A 22,214-nucleotide genomic window follows, 5' to 3' on the forward strand; every position below is an offset into this window, starting at 1 on the left:
CGGTTTACGGTTTTCGGTTCGGTAAATAAAAAATCATAACATATAAATTACAATGTTTGAATTCTTATGAAACTCAAACATATTATGTATGTGTACTCCAGTAGAACGAATAATAATGATTCAGTATCACAACAAGTGATATTAACACAATTTGCATGACTCAATAATCTCGTGGACGAAGGTCAGCTTCTATTATTTACTCTGTTTACGCATATTTACACGTAATATTTGTTTTCCAATTAAATTTTTGTTGTTGAATTATTGTATGATATTAATCATAAAAATAATTTAAAAAAAAAACATAATTAACAAAGTTAATTCATATTTAATATATATAATTATTAATTAATAATATGCAGATTTGTAAAACTTTTATCATTACATTGATTACATTCATTAGATTTTTTTTTATCTGAACATTATCAATTAATAATCCATAATAAAACCAAAAATATATTGATTATTTTCGAATAGAAATAATCAAAAGAAAGTGATATAATTTGCAACAAAAAAAAAATGGAGAAATGGATAAAATGATTATCTTATTACAAAATGTGTATTTATAGACACGTTATACAAAACTGTATTATCTTATTGATAAAATCGAAAACTTTAATTGAATTTATAAAATTAAACGTTATTTTTTTTTTAATTTTGTTTTAATTTATTTACATTGTATTTTTAAACATTTAACAAATTTGATTAGTCGTAATTTTTTATTTGTGAACTAATTAAATGTATCGATATTTTTCAAAATCATAATCAAACTAATTTGAAAATTTCACATGTATGATTCAGACTTAACAAGTTGAGACATTAAATTCTGTAGTTGGTATTTTTTTGACATACTTTTATGTCTCATGCTAAGTACAGTGTGGATGTTGCATAATTATTGTTAGATAATTATTATCTTCTAATGTAGTTTTATTAAGAAAACTATAGTAATAATAGAGTAGTTTTTTTAATATTAACTAGAAGATAGACATACCAGGAAGAGCAGAGTTTTATTGGTTGCATAAGATGTATCGAGCTGGGTCAAGACTACTTTCTCCAACGGTATTCTCTCTTGTGTGTAGTGTATATATATTTTTATTTTGGGGAAAGTTAATTATGCGGTTGCGAGCGTTTCCGAGGCCGCCGTCTATTGCGTTAATTATCTGAGTGTACGAGTAAAGATAGCAGCGATTTCCTCCACCTCTGAAATCCCGCTGAGTCAACTTTGATCTACACTCAGGACAGCGTGTATTTGTAGTAGCTTAAGTCAGTCGCGCGCGCGGTTTTACAATTTAAACGTGCCCAAGCAAATGGTCCGATGCTGCGATGGAGGACGAAACCGAACTGCAGTCACTGTAAGGATTAAACTGACGCAATCCCCCAAAAAAACCTACAAAGAGAAATTTACAACATTTCTGTACGCATTTATCCAAGAAAACGAGATTTATTCTCATCAACACACCTGTAAGTCAGTGCGTGCGCACAATCTATTCGAGAAGGACACACCTTTCGTGATCAATCCATCCTTTACTCAATTCTTCTTTTGCTTGCTTGCTTGCTTGCTTGCATTCACGGTGCGATACGTTGGACGTGTGTTTTCACGGATCATCGGATTCCGAGTTATTACACTTTTCCAAGCATTCCTGCATAGTGGATGCAGGAGCACGTCGTGGATATATAGAGAATTCGCTGTTCTGTTTGCGTTTCATACATAAACAACAAAAACAAACTTGGGAATACGGAAATAAAGAGTGGCCCTCGGCCTGCCGGCAATTTTACCCTGGACCTGGTAAATATTTGTTACCGGAATAAACCACAGTAAAATAAAGAAGCATAGAGAAACAACCCTCCCCCTATGTTTATTTATTTGGGCGTTCCCGAATCAAACAAAACAAAGCAAGAGCGAAATTCTTTTGTTTCGGATTGATATTCCCTCTGGTATGTGTGTGTTGTTGTTTTTTTTATCTTGTTGGTCCAACAAAGGGGCCATGATTAAGACCCCCCCACGTGCATGTGTTTGCTCTAGTGACGGATGCCCACTTTCCTTGGGATCCGGGATTAAATCCAGATTTTCGTCTCCAAAACAAACTTGCGGTTAATTTCTTCGCGGCACGCTCTTCTTTTTGGCTGTATTATAAAATTCAATACCCTCGAGGAATTTGTTTAGGCGCAGAATTTCCATATTTCCATGTTTATAATCCTTAAAGAAAAATGATGATGATGATGGAAGTTTGCGAAAAAGTTTCGCGCTTTTCCAACTAAGGTATTACTGCTCCATCATTCATTGATAGATAATAAACTTCGAAGATTTTTCTTTACATTTTTTTGTTGTTGTTGTTGGTTTCTTAACTTCTTTTATTTTTCCACTAGTTCCCGCAGGAAATGACAATGACCCACATCCGGGTGACCATTTTTCATCCGGACGAAAACGATTAGCGCAGAGTGCAGTAAGCGCTTGTTTTTTTCTCGAATATTTTTCTTTTCTTCGTTTTGTTGCTGTTTTCATTCCCTTGACTTCCTCCTCATTCTATTCCGGCTGCAGCCTTTCCTTGGCAAACATTCAAATTAATAATTTTAATTGGTCGCAATCGATCGCTAATTGCCCTCTAGTTAATTGCTGCAGAGCAAACTATTTCTCTGTCTAATTGAGTTCGGCAACGAGTTTGACCTTTCAAAGAAATTGTATCAAGAAAAAAAATCTTCAATCTTATTTTTTTTTGTTCACAACCTATAGAATTGGAGATTTAATTTGTTTATATTAGTAAAGAATTTCAAATATTTTAAATATTTATAGAAAATTTTCGTATCCTAATTTTAGCACCGAAAGTTCCAAACTAAAATATCTCATAAAACGCATATAAATGAAAAGTATCTTTTATATAAAACCAAATATTGATTTTTAATATAAAATTTATTTTTATTAATAAAAAATTTCAAGTATTTCGTAATATGTATATTAAACAATGTAGAAATGTTGCGCAACGTTATGTCCCATAAATAATGCTTAGTCAATTTGTGCTTTATGTTTATACTGAAAAAATCACTGTAACATTTTTTCTCTTCAATATTTATGAATTATTAACTACTGTTTACAAACTATGACAGACTTTGTATCCTTTTTTAAGTAATCAAATATGACTCAATTATTTAACTATTTTCGTTACATGTTTTGTGTCTACACTTTATATATTATTATTGAATGTTGACAGCTTTTATTGCGATTTTTTTCGAATCGAACAACAACAAAATTATTTTTATGATCTGACTCTCTGTTTCTTCTCCAAGTACTTGATTTATTCACGAATTTTATGAAATACCATTAGGTTTTATTAATCTTAGACTTTGAAATATTATTTATTCAACTCATTGAATATCCTCGTATTTCTAATATTCAATGAAATCCATTAATCTAATTTAAGTTTTAAAATGATTCTATAATCTCGTGGTAAATTGTGAAAGAAAAATTAGCGATTTGGTCTTGATACAAGAAAAAAATATGAATTTTTCGTTATAAAAAGACCTTCAGTAAAGTAAAATTGAAATCCTTATTATTTCTTCAAAGGGTTTTCGAAGTTTGGAATTATTATTATTTAAATTCATAAATGAATATTTTGACTATGTTGTTTTTGTTGCTTAAATAAAGCAGGAGGGTTATTTTCATGTGGAAACCGTATTTCGAGACTGGAAAAAGGTCTAGAGAAAACAGTCGAAACTAAACATTCGAAAAAGGGGGGGCGACGACTGAGAGATGATTTTGTAGAAGAAAATGAAAACACAGCAACGGGAATTCATATTATGAATGTTTAATGGGATTTGTTGGATACGGACGAACTTTTCCATTATGGACGTCGTCCGAGTTTACGGAATGAAATTAATTAATAATTGAGTTATTAATTTGATCGCTGATGAGTTTTGTGTTTAAATATGGATGCTGTGGATGGAACAGGTGGCGGCGGCGGTGGCTGAGGAAACGTTTCGAACAGAGAGTAAGAGAGAGGCGGCGGCGGCAGCAGTAGTAGCAGTTCCTCGACGTGATATCGATTATGGTAGACGTTGCTGCCGCCTCCGCGTTTCTGCTGCCCTCCTTCTCTCTTCACCCTCGGACCTCTCCCCGTTCGGCCCCATTTCAAACGCACGCACTTCCATCCATACATCGTGTCCCACATTCTCCAAACCATCCCCCCCCAACATTATATGACCCCCTCACCCAAACATACACGACCGAAGAAAAAAAAAATCACGTTCCTACAACCAAAGACAAAGTCCACAAATTCAATAAGAAACTCAATTTTTCCGCGTCCGAAACAACACGTATACATCTATATAACCCATAAACCATTATCTTCTTAAACGTTATTGCTATCGACCCAAGGAAAAGAACAGGAAAACACAGAAAGTAAAGTGTGTATATATTGGGAAGAAAGATTCCTGAACAGAAAGCTCTTACAACACGCGCTTTTCGGGTAGACCACTTAATATGACGGGCATTACGCTTTATCGTCGTCATAAACTTGCGCATACTGAATCCGCTTTTGGAGAAGAAAAAAAAAACACATACACACAGAGTACCGTAAAAATCTTTCGTCGAATAAATCGTAGAAGTCGTCTACTCGCTTTTAAGTATCGTTCCCCCCTTTTATTCGGAGCTCCATTATCGTTCCCGTTCGAAAACCCATCAAATTCCTAGAGTTAATTTATTTTTAATCTAAAAGCATCTGGTAATAAATATTAGATATTACAAGAGTTAAGAAGTATCTATATAGATAAATTTACTTAACATTTTACTTTACTTAATAAGAGTTAAGCAACATGCGTTGTTGCCAGTTCTTAGATTGGTGATTTCACTTCAGTAGATTATCATTTTATTAAAGAAATAATGATACTTATGTAAGTCTCTGACATTATTATTCTTTAATTTTACACATTTAATTACTCTAGAAATTTTCTTATATCTTCATCAAAATCTTAAGAAACTTTACTGTTTATTAAACAAAAACTTCAGGTTGGCGATAGGCGTTTCATAAGAGTTAAGTAGTATGTGTTGTTCATAGTTCTTGGATTGGTGATTTGTCTCCTTTTGATACAGTAATACGTTATCTTTCTATTATTTTTCTATTCTTTAATCTTAGATATTTAATGATTAATTGCTACGCCACCTATTGAATTACACTAGAAACTTTCTGATCTTTTTAACACATTCTTAAAAAAGTTACTGTTTATTTAAATCTAAAACCATCTTGTGGTAGTAGGTATTTCATAAGAGTTAAGCAATATGTTTCTTGATTGTTCTTAGATTGGTGATTTTATTTTATTAAACTGGATTCATTTTTGGTTATCTTATAGACTATTTACTATTATTTAATCTTAGATACATAATGATTTCTATTGAATTGTTCTAGAAAGATATTTTTAGCAACATCTTAAGAAAATGTTATATAACTTAGAATCTTGATACAAATAGCAAGAATAAGACGATTTCGTATATTAAGTTATTCGCTCAATGTTTAAATCTAAAAAATGATATTTTATTAATAATCACAAGAAAATTTACTTAAAATGAAACAATAAAATTTCCGGTTGGCAATAAGTGTTTCATAAGAGTTAGGCAACATGTGCTGTTGATAGTTCTTGAATTGGTGATTTTACTTTTGTAGACTGAAATAATATTGATAGATATACCTTATAGACTCATCACTATTCTTCAATCTTAGATATTTAATGATTTATTGCTACGCCATCTCTTGAATTGTTCTGGAAACTTTTTGATCTTTTTAACAAATTCTTAAAAAAAATGTTACTGTTTTTTAAATCTACAACCATCTGGTAGCAGTAGGTGTTTCGTAAGAGTTAAGTAATACGTGTTGTTGATTGTTCTTGGATTGGTGATTTTATTTTATTAGACTGGACTCATTTTTTATTATGTTATAGACTATTTACTATTATTATTTAATGATATCTATTGAATTGATCTAGAAACTTCCTGACATTTTTAACAAATTCTTATAAAAAAAGTTACTGTTTCTTAAATCTGGAAGCATCTGGTAGTAGTAGGTATTTCATAAAATTACCAGAAGTTCTGCAAGTAATGTAAATTATATTATTACGCAATTTAAAACGTTCTCACAACAATTATTGAATTTTCATTTAATTGTTTCGATGAAATAATAAACTTGTTACGAGACAAGTGTTAATTCCAGAACTGCAACATTTGTTTTCTTGCGTGACTGCTATTCCTTATATAACTCGAACGTGTTTTTGTTGTTGTTGTTGTTTTTTGTGTCTGTTCGTGATCATCATAACAAAACGAAGAATTGCTTATATATAATTATGTTAGGTAGAACGTGCGCGCTCCGAACATACACCTTTTTTTCACATATAATAAATACACACGAGGAGGTAGCAAATCGATTCAAGGGGGGGGTTGAGCAACTGACTCAGATTATTAATGCGAAGATCAAACTGTTATGGTAATGTCCTCTGGTAGGAAATGGCTTTGAAATGTTCAGGACCGAAACTAGTTTAATTAAACATAAGGTGGGGTAACTGTAAGAAGTTTTACACGCACCAACATTATTCAGTTACTTAATCACAAATGGAGAAACTTACGTGAATTAAGATTTTATTAAGTTTCTCAAGAATTATTTGTGCAGTTATATGCAGTTATATTTGTGATAGAGAAAACGTTGATTTAGTTGTATCCACGAAATATTTATCATTTATTTATGTAGACAAAATGGATTTTAAATTGTTTGATCAATTATTTTGAATGAAGCACTTTGTAAATTGTGATGGACTTACTGTGCGCAAAACTAATTTCGTATCGGTAATCTGTAGATCAGCGAAATGTCCTCAAGTTTCGGTCCTCAGAGTCGAGCGAAGAGGCGAATAGCTTCAAACTAAATTATCTGATATTATTGGATAAGTTGTGACCTAACCGTGCGAAGAGTGCTAAGAGCCAGCCACACAACTGAATATTATTGCTGCAACTATGGAGAAACTAAACAACTACATTTCGCTAAATTCAAAATCACATACTTAATTATAATTTCCATAAAAGAAACATAGTATAATAAAAATTGCATTATCATTCTCGACTAATAGACTATGAATTCTTGCTTTTAATGAAATTTCGTACATATTTTTTGTCCTTGCACAAACTTGTTTCTGCAAAATTTTTGTTATTATAGTTTTTAACGACTCAAAAAACATTTTTAAAATTCATATATTTTACAAAAGAAAAGTACAAATTAATTATTGTAATTTCTATATATATTTTTTTAAATTGAATAAATGACTTTTTTTCTTACAAGAAATTAATTAATGTAGTTTTTACAATATTCTTTTTGTTTCTAAAATCTCTGAATTAAAAAAAAAACGTCTATACTTGGAAGCGTGTCGGCACTTACAAATGCAGAGTCGCATTATAAATAATTCAATAACGTTTCTGTGCTGATTAACTAATTGAATTCGTTGTGGCTCGATGGAAAGAAACACGAGTAAAAACGAAATTTTCGTTGTGATGTTGCCTCATTTCATTTCACATGGAAACTCGTTCAATAAATAAATAATTACGTAACCTTCGCTAATTAATCGTATTAATATAATGATGCGTGCATTCAACGAAATTACATTCATTACGAATATATGCACATTCATCTGTTTATATTCGCTTCCTTCTCGTTGATATAATTAAAGAAAATAATTGGTTTCTAAACTTCGCAGTTTTTATATGTCTCTCAGAAATTGTCAATGGAAAATAAGATCATAAGTAATACTGTATGTACTAATATTTCTTATAATTTTTAATATATTATATAAGTATTTAAAAAAGAGTATTTTTATATTTTTTTTTTATTAATTTCTCGAGAATCGTCAATAATATCAAATGTTCTATATTAACATCAGTATAGAATTTTTATATTTTTTGTAAAAGTTGTAATAAGTTGTAAAAGTTTTTTGTTAAATATAACTTCAAATTTTTAGTATTTCTTCTGAAGAAATATCAAAAATTAATAGAAAATTGAATATCCATTATAATCTAAATAATATAGAGAATAAACTAAGTATTTATTCCATATATTCATGAAAAATTGAATATTCTTACTTGATTATTAAATATGAATGAAAACGTTAGTTATTTACGGATGCAATGAATTATAGAGATATAAGAGATTTCAAGCTAAAATTGTAGCAAATAAAATGATATAACTGTGAGATTTATTGATTTCGATACAAAATTCATTGCGTTTTTTTTTAGATAAATATCGTACGATACATATTTTCGCGCTTGACTTCAATTAAGAGGTTTTCAGCGATGATTAATAAAAACCTAAATTTCACTGTCACAAATTTGATGGAGCACGCGAAATCCTGAAAGGCATTCATCACTTTCCGACCGCTCTAATCGAGTGCGAGTAATTAGCGGATCTATCGCCGAAAAAAAAAAGCGAACTAATTAATAAAGTTGCATTCAATCCTTCCAATACGCACCAAAATAAATGATGTTTTCTTTTAACAATTGTGGTTTTCTTGGATATTTTTCGTTTTATTTTTTTTTCTTATTAATAATAACAATTTTTATTGCAAAAAAAAACTAAATATTTACAAAAAGTTCATTTTTCTATTTAGTAAACGTTTCTAATGCAGTGGAATGCATTAAATGGAATGCAACCAACATTAGTCACGCGTTTCGAGCTCGGATTTTCCAAAGTGGATAATATTTCCAAAAAGCGTTTATCCCAAAAGCGACGCATTTATTTGAGTGGCGAAAAAAAGAGTTGGAATCAAATCAACATTGAAAGCAAATTTGTGTAATGTTATTTGACATTTGTGAATCGAATTTAAATGTTTTTTTTTAAACCTAAAGGAGTTTTCTATTTGGTTGGAGTATTTATAAAATATATTCAGACAAAACTATTTTCGGGACAGAATTTGATGTTTTTCATTTTTTTTGTGGAATTAATTTGGTGTTTTTTCATTTATTCATGTTTTCAGGGATTAATTTGGTACTATTAGTGATCTATTTGTAAACATCTTTTCATTATTTGGTGCCTGAATTTGGTGTATTTCATTTATTTTCTGGTGTTTTTCGATGTTTTCATTTTTTGCAGGATTTTTAATGATCTATTTCTAAAACATTTTTTCGTTTGATGGAGAATTAATTTGATGTTTTTCACTTTTCGAGGTATCTATAGTATATGTGTATTTATGGTATTCGTAAAACTTTTTTGGGGTATGAATTTTGTGGTTTTATTTTTCTTATTTAGGGGAAGAATTTATTTAATGGAGTATTTATAAAAATATATTCATTAGACATTTTGTCATTTTTTTGGGCTGAATTTAGTGTTTTTCATTTATTGTGGAATTAATTTGGTGTTTTATCATTTATTCATTTTTTCAGGGATGAATTTTGTGTTTTTAGTGATGTCTAATAAAAGTTCGCTTAGTTGGCTGAAAAAAAAAACAAAAAAAAAACAATTTTATTTTAATACATTTAATTTTCATCCTTTTGTAATTTCTCAACATAAGCCGGTAGAGCCACCTTTCAAAAACATTCTTCGAAATCGGCTTTTTTGAGCTTTTCAAGTTCGACATTAACTGCACTAATGATCTCCTCATTAGAACTGAAGACTTTTCCTCTCATTTTTTTAAATTTTCGGAAACAACCAGAAATCACACGGCGCTAGGTCTGGACAGTAAGGTGCTGGGAAAATTTCATTGAGCGCCATAGAGCGCAAGAAAGTTGTTGGTTTTTTTCCAGCAGTGTGAGCGTTCTGAAGTTCCCATTTTTTATGGTTTCCCAACAAATTTTTGAAAAATTGTGGTAAGCAAGTTTCATTATACCACTTAGCAGTTACCGTCTGGCCAGTTTTCAGTGGCCAGTTAGCAGCTACCACTTTTGCACTGGTAAAGTAAATTGAGACCATCACTTTTATTGATGATTTTTGGTCGTCATTTAAAATTCGTGGAACCCATCGAGCGGATTTCTTCGTGTAGCCCAAGAGATGACTTAATATTCTCGTTGCAGCCATGGCATTCAAGCCCAGTTCATCATCTACCATTTCCTGTGTCATTCTTGGATCTTCGTTAATTGTTGCTTTCACCAGGGCTACATTTGTTTCGTCGGTGAAAGATTTCGGGCGTAATCACTTGGAAATGGTCATATGGGATGATGCATTTTGCCAAATCCCTAGAGAATGGCAAAACAAATTTTTGCCGTGTTGGAGGTGGAATTTTTACCAACATTACATAACTAATCTTGAATTTTTTCCTATCCATTCTTACCGATCTTCTTGAAATTTGACATGAAATATCGTTAGACTTTAACAAATTGAGAAACAACTTTTGTTTTTCAAAAACAAATCTATTAACGCCAACTAAGTGAACTTTTGTTAGAGCCCACGTATTTGTAAACATTTTTTCGTTTTTTGGGGAACGAATTTGGTGTTTTTCGTTGTTTTTGGAGGATGAATTTGTTGTTTTCAATTTATTCCTTTGTTCATGAATTAATTTGGTGTTTTTAGTGATGTATTTGGAGGATATTTAATTTTTCTTTGGGGGATCTATTTGTAAAACATTTATTCGTTTTTTGGAGGATTAATTTGATATTTTTCATTTTTTGGGATATCAATAGTATATGTGTATTTATGGTATTCTTTTTTGGAGTATGAATTTATCTTTTTTCACTTTTTAAGGGATACATTATCTGATGTAACTAATTGTATATTTCTAAAACTTTATTTTCTTGTAAAAGGGTGTAAATTTCGAATGAGTTTGTAGTTTTATCGATGATGTTAAACTTTTGTTGAAGAAATTCATAAAACGTCAGTCGATCACTCTCCGGTTGATGTACGACCGTCGTTTCCTAGCTTCATTCCCAACAATTATCTTGTATTACAAGAATCTCGAGGAAAAGCCTGAATTAATGATCCTCGAAATGTATATTTGCCGGTCCCGTTTTTGCGGCGTATTCTTTTGTACGTTGATTGCTCAAAAGTGTTTTGCACAAGAGTTTGATTAATAGTGAAAACTTCTCCACGACGCAGGCCAAAAAAAAAACAACCTCAGTGGCGGCATTATGCAAGAGTCATGTCCAGACATTTACAAGTGGCAGAGACTCTGTTACAGTTACTTCGAAAGATTGATAGATTTTTCGAAGAAAAATCCATCTATCTGTTAATTTTAACATTACATAACCCAATTACGAGAAATATCGATTACAATACAAACAAAAAATATGGGATAATTCCAATCCGGATAAGCAAAGATCTCTTTTCATCATTTTCATCTCGTTTCAATCTCGCGACGACAAAGTTAATAGGATATAAGCCAATCAATATTGTTATTTCCGAACCGTACGCCGTTTCAGCTTGTATTTTTCTTTCATACACTTTTTTACTCTTTGAATTTATTATTTTATGAGTTACTCGATATCTTGTTATTTCGCGAGTTCCGTTTTTTTTTTCAATTACTCGTATCGCGAACAATGCTCTCCGACATACAACATTTTCAATTATGAAAAGGATAAATGTTGCCCTCCGCCGTTACTCCTCCACCCCGTCCTCGAATGTCATTTTGACGAGGATATAAAGACTCCTGTATTGTATTAAGGGCGTCTCTTGAATGGCTTTGAGGTTTCCAAGCTTATCCACTCCCCCCCCATCAACATTCTTCTGTTTTTTCTTCTTCTTCTTGTATTTTATCTGTGCAAAAGCAAAACGCACCGTTTTGTCTGAAGAATAAAACATTAGTTTGTAATGAAACCCATCAGCATGTCAAACATAAATGAAGAGCAAAAACTCCGTGTCGTGTTCTTTTGATGTACAGAAAAGGAAAGTACATTTAATTTCGTTCCATATTAATAATGAAAATGTTATTAAAATCTACAATGATGAAAACGTTTCAGTTTATTACAATGTAAATTTTTAATTTTATTTTAATGCAATACCTCGCACAGTGCGATTGCTTTGATTAGTCCGGATTCACTATAAAAAAAAACTAATTTTAATTGAGAATGTATAAATAATTTATAAAAGAAAATATAATTTCCTTTACACAGTCAACTCGTTTTTTGTAAGATTTATTTTTGTACCTGTTTAGTTCTTTGATTAGTCCGGTTTCAAAGAGTCCGGACTAAAGTACTATGCACGTTATTTCTTACCAGTTTTTATGTTTCAATTCATTACTTGTTAAACAGACTTGATCTAAATCAGTGATTGTCAAAGTAAAATGTTTGGAGGGCCGCAAAAAATTAATGACAGATAAATCTTGGTTGTTTTTCTACACATACCCATTCTTCGGGGGTCGCATAAACTTTTTATGTCCAAAAGGGAGTCGCGGACCAAAAAGTTTGAGAATCACTAATCTAAATCAATTTTATAACAACTTTATACTTTATTAATTTATTTTCGATATTTCTATATCACTTGATTTATTGAAACAAATGTTATTTATGCAGAAATAACCATTTTTTTTTTTCAAATTCATAACTTTTAACACAATTTTACAGATTATAAAAATATATATGTTGAAAAATACTAGGAAACGAATGCAATCGATGCATTTTAAAATATTGAAGAAATTTTAAGATTTTTAAGATATTTTTATTGATTTTATATAATTAATTATTAAATTAATAAAGTTAAAAGATCCAAGAAACGAATACAAAATCTACAGTTGAAAATATTAAATATTAACATAATTTAACATTTATTTTTACTTAATTATAAAGGATGTCCCAAAATTAACGCAAGATTTGAATTAAATAGAAAACACAGTTCTTTTTAACAAACACAAAATCACAATCTGAAGACTAAAAACTGTGTTTTCTATTTAATTAAAATCTTGCGTTAATTTTGGGACACCCTTTATAAAGCAGCATTAATTAATAAAATTATAAAAAAAAGTAAATACAAAATTTGCTTCTGAAAAAATTACATAAATTCAAAGAAATGTAACATAATTAAAGCATGAATTTATCAACCGTGAATTATATTTATTCAAAATAATAATGCATACAATTGAATAATATTAATGGTGTTTTATAAACGAATGGATATTAAACGGATTAAGCTGTATTATTGCGAATGATACGTTGTAGCTTTTCATTTGCATCATTCAGAGATATAATTAATTTAAATTAATACATTTATTCATGCAATTAACATGCGAATCGAATTTGTTGTTTGTTTGAACGAAAATGTTGCTATTAATTCCTATTTACACGTTAAATTCAGCTCAATAAATACATTATCATATTTTGTTACATAAATTTTTCAATTAATTTATAATTTAAGAAATAATATTGGATGAAGTAAATAGTTCAGAGGCTTTTTTTTCTTTATTACGACGATGAAATTAACAAAGTTAGAATTTTCGAATTTAAATCAAATATGTGCCGTTTTTTCGATAACTATTGTCCATTTTCAAGGCGATTTCTTAATGTTGTGATTGAAGAAATCTCTATTGGTAAAAAACTTGACCAGCTCATTTTCACACGCATCTTTTGAGGCTAGTTTTTTACCATCAAGAAAATTTTGCAAATGCTTGAAAAGGTGATAATCAGGTCTGGACTATACGGCGGGTGCGATATTACCTCTCATCCAAGCTCTAGGAGCTTCTGGCGCGTCTTTAAAGATGTGTACTTCCTATTGGCCAATTTTGGACGCTTTTCGTCGAGAACCTGCTTCAATCTGGTCAGTTGTTGACAGTATAGGTCCGAATTGAGCGATTGGCTCGATTGTAGCATATCATAATGGAGGATTCCCTTCCCTTCTCTTGGCGATTGTTTTGGCCGGCTCACCGCGGTTGGACCACGATCTTTTTCGCCTGATGTTCTCGTATGTGACCCATTTTTCATTGCCAGTCACCATCCCCTTCAAAAATGGGTCGATTTCGTTACGTTTCAGCAAAGAATCGCAGGCATCAATTCGTCCCAAAAAGTTATTTTGCGTCAATTCGTGTGGCACCCATACATGGAGCTTCTTCTTGAGACCAGCCTTATGCAAATGGTTCCAAACGATTTTCTAGCTAATCTTCAGTTCCTGGACTCGACGATTTGCATGATTTTATCAACATTTTCGATGATTAGCCTATCAGAGCATGTCTCATCTTCGACGTCCATATTACCAGAATGGAAGTATTGGAACCAACGTTTTGCTGTTGCATTCAATACTGTATTGGGTCCATAAATAACACATTTGGCCGCCTGCTCCGCTTGGTCGTAGTGGTACTGAAGAATGTGTCGAATTTTCTCTTTTTTTACCTCCATTTTGGACAGCTCTAACAGACAACTGTATTCACTAAACACAAAACTGTCAAAGAACTTTTTTTAAAGCGTTATGTCACCTTTAAGTCGCAGTATAGATTGACAAGATGCAACGTATATATTATGAGATATGGCTCACTAAAACCATCTCACAAAAAACTCTCAGAACTCTTTACTTCACACAATATTTACTTAATTACATGGACTTTTCAAAATTTAGAAAATTGATAACATCTTTGTGTATCTACTTTTCTTGATTGATTTCTAATTTAGGAAATTTATTATAAATTTAATTGGATTTGTAGTTTGCTCAAAACGCTTGAAAATTTTCAGAAAAATGTCCTAAATCTGATTTTACTTTCATATATTTAAAAATATTCAAATTTAGACTTTACACCTCTCCAAATTTACGAAGTCGATAAACAAATTATGCAATTATGATAAGATAATTAATATTTGTACTTTGTATCATATTTGTTTCAAATTCACAAATTCAAACAATTTACTTAATATTTGTACAAAATACGTTGGATTAACATAACAATTATTGGATATTTTCTTGTATACTTTTTTTTTGCTGAATTGAAGACATATAAAAATGTACCTGATTTCAAATGAAACATACCAAATAAAATGTGGTCGTAATTGATGAAAATTAGTCAATTTTAATCAATAATAATAAAGACTCAAATAATTCGCTTAATATTCTACAAAAATTGATTGTTTTAATTAATTAACGTTTTCAATAAATAATTACACTTATATTTTCTTTTAATTAACCTGTAATAAAGTTACAGTTTTTTGTGGGTGAAACGAATGAGATTAAAGTGCAAACTTTGAAATTAATATTAAAATATGATTATGATATTATTTATTCACGCAAAATCAATTCGGGCTAAATAAATAGAAATTAATTCGGAGGGGAATTCGCAATATCCGCGCGAAATTGGAAAAAAAATGAAAATCCAGCACTGCAACAATAAACAATATATATATAGAATGTTTGCGTTCACTTGCAACAATATACACATGTAATTATAGTTGCTTGCACGTTCCGAATTTAATGCGAATATTTTGTAAATTCTACGCGTTGATACATCTGAAACTAAGCAAGAAAACGTTTACAAGTTTGCGTTTAGTTACGTAATTCTCATTATGTAAATATTAAAGTGTGCAGATTGCAGGTAATTAATTTGAACATCAATTATAATAATAAGGCTTTAGAAAATCAATAATAAGTTTTCATGCAACTTGTACGAAGTTATTAAAACATACTTAACGGATAGTTATAGCTGTATGATCCTCTATGTAATTATGTCAGGTATATTATAAGATTTTGCACTTGGGTTTGCCAAATATTTACAAGATGATGAATTATTTGGAAATTGATTGATGTAATGTAAGTTCAATGTTAATGCAATATTGTAAAAGCATGCGTTATTATCCAATTTGGATATGAATTATAATGTTTGAGAAAATGTGTAATAAGTTTTCATAAACCTTCTGTAAAGTTATAAAAGCAGACTTTACGGATAGTTTAAGCTTTGTCTCATTTAGGTTTTGAATTTTGCAAGTTAAAAAGAAAATAAAAAAAAATCAATGCTTCTAACCGATATAATAATTACAACTGTAATTAGTTGTACCTTTTATAAGAATAATTATATAATACATTAATAAATAATAGAAATTCCTCGCATAGTACGGTTTCGTCCAAATTCCAGTCAGGTTGTAATAGGACTAATCGAGGATTTTGAAATAAACTGCACAAAATAAGAGGTTTGACTAAAAAAATATGTGTTGCTCAATTAAAATTTATCTTCTTTTAAAATTTTCACTATAGTGAATCCGGATTGATTGAAGCCATACTTATTTGCAAATGAATTGATTCCTTTTGCAAATTGAGAAGGAAACAAGAAAATCGATGTATTGGATAAATAGAAAAGCACTAATCACTTACACTTGTTATGCGATTAATTACATAAATCAATGATAAAATACTATTGATTTGCTCAGATAAATGTGATCCTTTTGAAGCTGAGCCGAGGCTTAACTTTGCAATGTGAGAGGAGGAAACACGAAATTAGGATGTCCGAACGATTTCCATCGATTAGTCATAAAGGCTTCGTTGCAGGATGTGTGAGAGAGAGAGAGAGGGTGGTAATATTAATTGCGACGTTCGGAGCGAAGAAATGATCAATTTCACGCGACGTTTAATCCTCGAAGTAGCTTCAGATGGTTCCGAATGGACCGATCATCTAATTGTTAATGCGGATGTATCTATCTGGACACGGCTCTGGGTGAATGGGGGTGGAATGGCTCGGCACGTTTAATCCGCCGATTCCAATTACAGTTTCATATCCATAATCATCACGCGTCGCTAATTCACCATTCACACCGTCGCAGCAGCAGCAGCAGCAGCAGCATCATCATCATCACCGCCACCATTCACACGGCATTTGCCAGATTATTAAAACAGATACCCGAATTACTGCATCTCCTCTCCCGCACTATGCATTTCTTTTTTCTTTCTCCTTTCTCTCTCTCTCTCTCCACTCAGATCTCTCCATTCCATCCATTATTCTATTTCAATGCGGCACAACCGCAATCGCATTACCAGAACCATAGCTCTATGCAATCTAGCAGTGTCCCATTCAGACCTATACACACATAATGGACTATTCGTTTAACAGTCTGCTCCGCTTGACCATTTACTTCATATAAACGTAATACACATATCATTGTACTTTGTCGATAAATTTTGCATTCATACCTTCAACTATAACCACACGAAATTCACTTGAAATTCAAGCAAATCTACCATATACAGCAAAGTGCATTGGGTCATATAAATTACTGTTATAAATCCACACACACTTGATACATCTTCAGCAAAGAATTTAACAAATAGTAAAGAACTACAGTAGAAACATCCAATTGATTATCAAAAGAGAAAAATAAGAAATTTTAAGATTAAAAAAACCTTAATTTTGTTCTAAATGAACAAATAGAAAACAAAAATTATTACAAACATTTTATAAAAACAACAAAACGAAAATCAAAACATAAGTGGAAATATGTTTGAGTATGTACAACTCATATAATCAATATTTGCTATTAAAACATATTTGATAAACAAAAAAATAACTTTAGTAACAAAAGTCTATTAATGATCAAGGGGGAAAATATCTAGTTTACTATTACTTTGACAGCACCCAAAAATCAAAGGAAAATATTACGCAACTATAAAGCAATAAATAATTGCACTTTTACTTTGTTATTAAACCACATCAAAGGATACCGGACTTATGTGATCAACTAGCAAGCGCAAAGGGGGAGAGAGAAAGAGTTCAATCCGATTTGCAGGCTGTCCTGCAAAATGGATCACAGCTCTCTCTGGTCAACAAAAGCAGCAGCAAAAACGGATCATAACCGAAGCTTTTGACCTGAAAGCATGTGCATTGCAATGTTAAAAGATAGAAAATATGTGTGTTCCATTACCATTGCAAGCAAAATATGTTAGAGATCTGATTGAAAGGTTTAGATATATAAAGAATTGTGGTGTGTCTTCTCTTTATATGTAGCAATTTCAGGTAGACCAAAATCAGTTATTGAGAATGAATGGATTTGGTCCAAATTGGAGAAATATAATTATCTCAAATAAATATTGACAATGTTATAATTGAAAATGTATATTTGGATCATACTTGTTTGACTGTGATAAAATGATTATGTGTCAAACAAACATATGCATTCCATCTTCATACTTCCGTTCAGATTTGAGTCGAATTAGTTTCATGTTAAATGTCCGTAATCAGTCAATCCACGGGATTTGTAAGCTTTAATTTGTGTTAAGTTTATTCCATCCTGAGATTTTCAGTAATTTGTAACATGCGGAGCAGGATTTGCGTTCAAGTCGCGCAAATACACTGAATCATTTTGACGCGAGGGATTAGCGAATAGCGAAACGGAGCCTCCAAAATAACCCCCAAACACACACAAATTTCGTTTAATTAATACGATCGAATAAATGAAAGGAAATTTCTATCCGTAATGAACGAATATGATTATTACATCCTTCGACCCTTGAATCACGTCAGTCTAGACTCCTATCACTACAATAATAATAATTATAATTAAGTAGAAGGGACGGCAGGCGAGACGTTCTCTTAGTAATTAAAGTTATGCGATCGATGCGCATCCTCCTTGGGCTTTATTAAATCGCAGTTTCGCTGATATCCTTTGAGTTCTTGTAGGGAAAAAAAAAATGAAATTAAAATTTTAAAAAAAAGAACGCTAGGATTTCGTGCTGGGGGGTCGTTTAAAAAAAATGGAGGAGGGTGGTTTTTGGAGGGTGGATTGCGAGCACACGCCTGAAATTAATTCCGCACAGTTAACCCCATTCTCGGCACCGGCGTTTAATACTGGAGGGTGACGACATACACATATATACACCAACACACACACACACAGAAATCGCACCGCGTTAAATTAAAATCGCGTCGCCTCTTGCGTCCGAGTGGAGGAAGGAAGGAAGCAAGGACAAAGAAGAAATGTGGCGAGGAAAGCTGACTCAAAAAAAAAAAGAGTGTAGCGACCGACAGAAAAACGAAATCGATTCGAAGGAGACTGAAGCACTGATTTATTTTCGCTTATCAGCAAGGACGACGCAAACCGTTTCTTCTTGCCGATCCGAAAAGTTCGCAATCTCCTACACATCCATATAATCATATGAAATTCGAATCCATCTATTTGAATTTATCGACAATTGATAAATTGAAGATACCTTTGGCGTTGATGTTCTACAGAAATTATCAATTATGTCTTTAACTCTTTGAACATGTCCAGGCAAGAGGAATTATCCTTTAATTTGGTTGGTATGTCAAAGGATGAATCATAGTAGGCCAAACCATACCGATGTTGATTCAGTTGTCTAGAAATTTCTGGTCCTTCAGAAAGTTAAAACACAATTCGTAATTACTACATTAGTAATCTAAACTTACGTGGTCCAAATAAGGCAACTCTTTTCTAATATTGATTGTTAATATAAATACTGAAAGTTAAAAAATTGTTGAAAATATGTCTGATTTATAGAGGTTTTACTAATGTTATTTGTGTGTTTGCAGGAGACCTTCGCCTCATGCTCAAAGTCAGCCGGGACAATCGTCGCAGACGCAGCAACCTCAGCAACAGCAGCAGCAACATCATCAGCATCAGCAGCAGCAGCAACAACAATCGCCTCAGCCGATCAAGCAACCAAGTGGAATCCAGGAGGCCGTTTGCAATGACCCGGAAAACGTGGAGGCGTCCGCCGCGGCGCCGCCCGTTCACGTCCGGATCGCCGATCCACCGAACCGTCAACAAAGAACCGTGTCTCTTCCGGTTTCCCCTGCGGAACGACCCCAGAGGGTGCAATACAGCCAGAGCGAACGCTACGCGAGGGATGCCGCACCGAGATTGGCGCGTTCCAACAGCAGAAAGGAAGTTATTAAGAACTACATCAAACGCGAAACGGCCACGTTCTTCGGAGTGTGCGAGGACAATGAGAGGAGTCAGCAGGAGCGGTGGCTCGACAGGCGGAAACGTTTGGCATCAAGGTGAATCCAACCGAGATGACCCAAAAAAGTTTTAATAATTCCTTGTTTCTTCTTGTATAGGACTTACGGAGCGCTGAAAGAGGATTACCAAATACCTGGGGCCCGTCTGAGGCGGGTCGTTTCCGAAGCACAACGAGCACGGACTCAGATGAAACGCACGACGACGGAGAGGCCGGACGTTCTGCCCGGTCCAAGCGACGTCCCCGATTCCACAGCTCCGATCCCCGAGGAAGAGGGTCGCAGCAAGGACTCCGTTGCTCGCATGACCTGGGACGGTTTGTCCTACGTGGTCACCGTAAGTCCAATTTATAATTTCTGTCCGAGCTGAAGCTGAGAGGAAAAAAAACAAATATAAATACGTAACAACAAGGGAAACAAAACAAACAAACAAAATAAACAACAGCATGTAGAGTTGGGCATGAATAAAAAGTTTGAGGCTCACTCTGAATTATTTAATGGCCTGGAAATGCGCGCACGTCAGTCGGTGCTACTCTACCACCCAAGTAAAAACCCTCGCAAACTAAAACTAAACTAATTTGACATGAAAAAAATCATCCGGCTCTGTTGTTTAAAACAAAAATTAATTAATTTGCTACAAACCCATGTTTTATGCGTTTTCCCTCGTTCATTTTCATTTTTTTTACCCGTTTGTTATGGACAACGTTATTAATTGAAACTAATACATTTGGATCTTGTTCCTTTACTGGACAGGCTTGACGTTTGCATTATTTTATTTTGTTTTTGTCAAAACGCAAATAATAACAACTAGATCAAACATAACGTGCATTTTATTCAGATTGCTTCGATTTACTTTTTTTTGTTGTATAATACAAACTTTTATTTTATTCCTAATTAGAAATATTCTTTTGCTATAAGAAAATCAGGGTTGTTAAAATTAAAAAACTTTAACTAGCAGTAATTTTCATATACTTTTGTTGAAAATTCAATACTGTTTTTCTAGGTTTGATCTGACTTCATTAATGGATACATGAGAATCTTGTTTGTTAGCTGGAATGGTCGACGTTAGCGTTATTTGTTTTCTATATTTATTTTTTTTGAGGGTGAACCGGAAATAATAGTCGAAAGCAAACGTAATTTCACGTTTATATTTGCATTTTCCGCTATCCTTAATTAACGAGCTCTAACCTGCTCGAATTACGTTTGCTGCCGTCAGAGTCAACAAACAGCAATTGGTTTTCTCTTTCCATTTCTGTTCTTGTTTTCGTTACGCTCTTATCCTTGCAACCACTCTCATATCTTTCTTTTCTTAGCTTCGGTCGTTTGTTGTTTTGTTTGCAGACACTCACCAGACATCAGCAGCGCGAAAGATCTCAACGATGGTCACGTAGCTACCCACCGGAAGTGCCCAATCAGGGCAGGCTGAGTCAGGAGGAAGGGACGTTCTTCTCGTGTCCGGTTCCGTCCGCTCCACCGCTGGAGGAGGAACCTCTTCCAGCGCCGGTCGATCCCATATTCAGGGGCGGAATACACGTGGCCAATGATTTAGAACCATTAAGGCACCATCAGGATATAAGGTGATCAGTTGAGATGTTCGCAATTGCAAGAACGAGAACGTTGCAGAATTTGTAATTTTACTAATTTCATCTTTATTTATTTGAATTTTAGATACATGAGAGGCAGCGGCTGGAGGAGAGATCCGCACACAGTTTCAAGAGGAGAACAGACTGGACCAACTATTGGTGGCACAAGAATTTATACTAGTGTTTTAGATAGGGTTTTGGACAATTCGGATAGGAGACAGTACGGAATGGGATGGGTCGGAAAGTTCTTCGGGTAAATTCGCAATCTTTCTTCTCTACAATGATTGATTGTTAATTAATTTTATTGCTTAGGCGATCGTTCAAGAAATCCGTTACCAACGATGAGCAGGTGCGAGAGCAATTGGACGACATGGAGGATTACAGACCGATGTTCACTTATTGGGTGACGACGGTGCAGATCCTCGTGCTAATCATCTCGGTGATCTGTTACGGTTTCGGGCCGTTCGGAATCGATCTGGAGACGAAGTCCGGTCAGGTGTTGGTAACCAGTCTCTCCCTGCAGCAGGTCGACTACAAGGAACCGGCGAACTTCTGGTTCGGTCCTCGGGCCGCCGATCTGATACATCTGGGCGCGAAGTTCGCGCCCTGCATGCGGGTGGATCGGACCATCCTGCAGAAGATCGAAATGACGAGGGCCAAAGAACGGGAGACGGCCTGCTGCATCCGCAACGACGACTCCGGGTGCGTGCAATCATCGCAAGCGGATTGTTCAGTAAGTTCAAAATTCTTTCACAAAAAAAAAAACCTTGTATTTATTGTTGTCTCGTGGAATTGTCATACTAAACATTAATTCCTTTA

General features: G+C 33.1%; 1 protein-coding gene across 3 annotated transcripts in view; it reads left to right on the forward strand.

Moving 5' to 3' along the window:
- Nucleotides 1–22,214, forward strand: part of LOC108569746 (inactive rhomboid protein 2) — a 37,463-nt gene that overhangs the window by 13,094 nt on the left and 2,155 nt on the right. For all 3 annotated transcript variants that reach the window (XM_017931418.1, XM_017931416.1, XM_017931417.1), the window contains 5 exons: nt 19,384–19,854; nt 19,915–20,149; nt 21,154–21,389; nt 21,481–21,648; nt 21,708–22,128. In XM_017931418.1, coding sequence (XP_017786907.1) covers nt 19,384–19,854; nt 19,915–20,149; nt 21,154–21,389; nt 21,481–21,648; nt 21,708–22,128 — 1,531 coding nt within the window. The remainder of the gene's footprint in view (nt 1–19,383; nt 19,855–19,914; nt 20,150–21,153; nt 21,390–21,480; nt 21,649–21,707; nt 22,129–22,214) is intronic.

This window comes from Nicrophorus vespilloides, unplaced genomic scaffold (genome assembly GCF_001412225.1).
Source record: "Nicrophorus vespilloides isolate i.1.1-1 unplaced genomic scaffold, Nicve_v1.0, whole genome shotgun sequence".
Lineage (NCBI taxonomy): Eukaryota > Metazoa > Arthropoda > Insecta > Coleoptera > Silphidae > Nicrophorus > Nicrophorus vespilloides.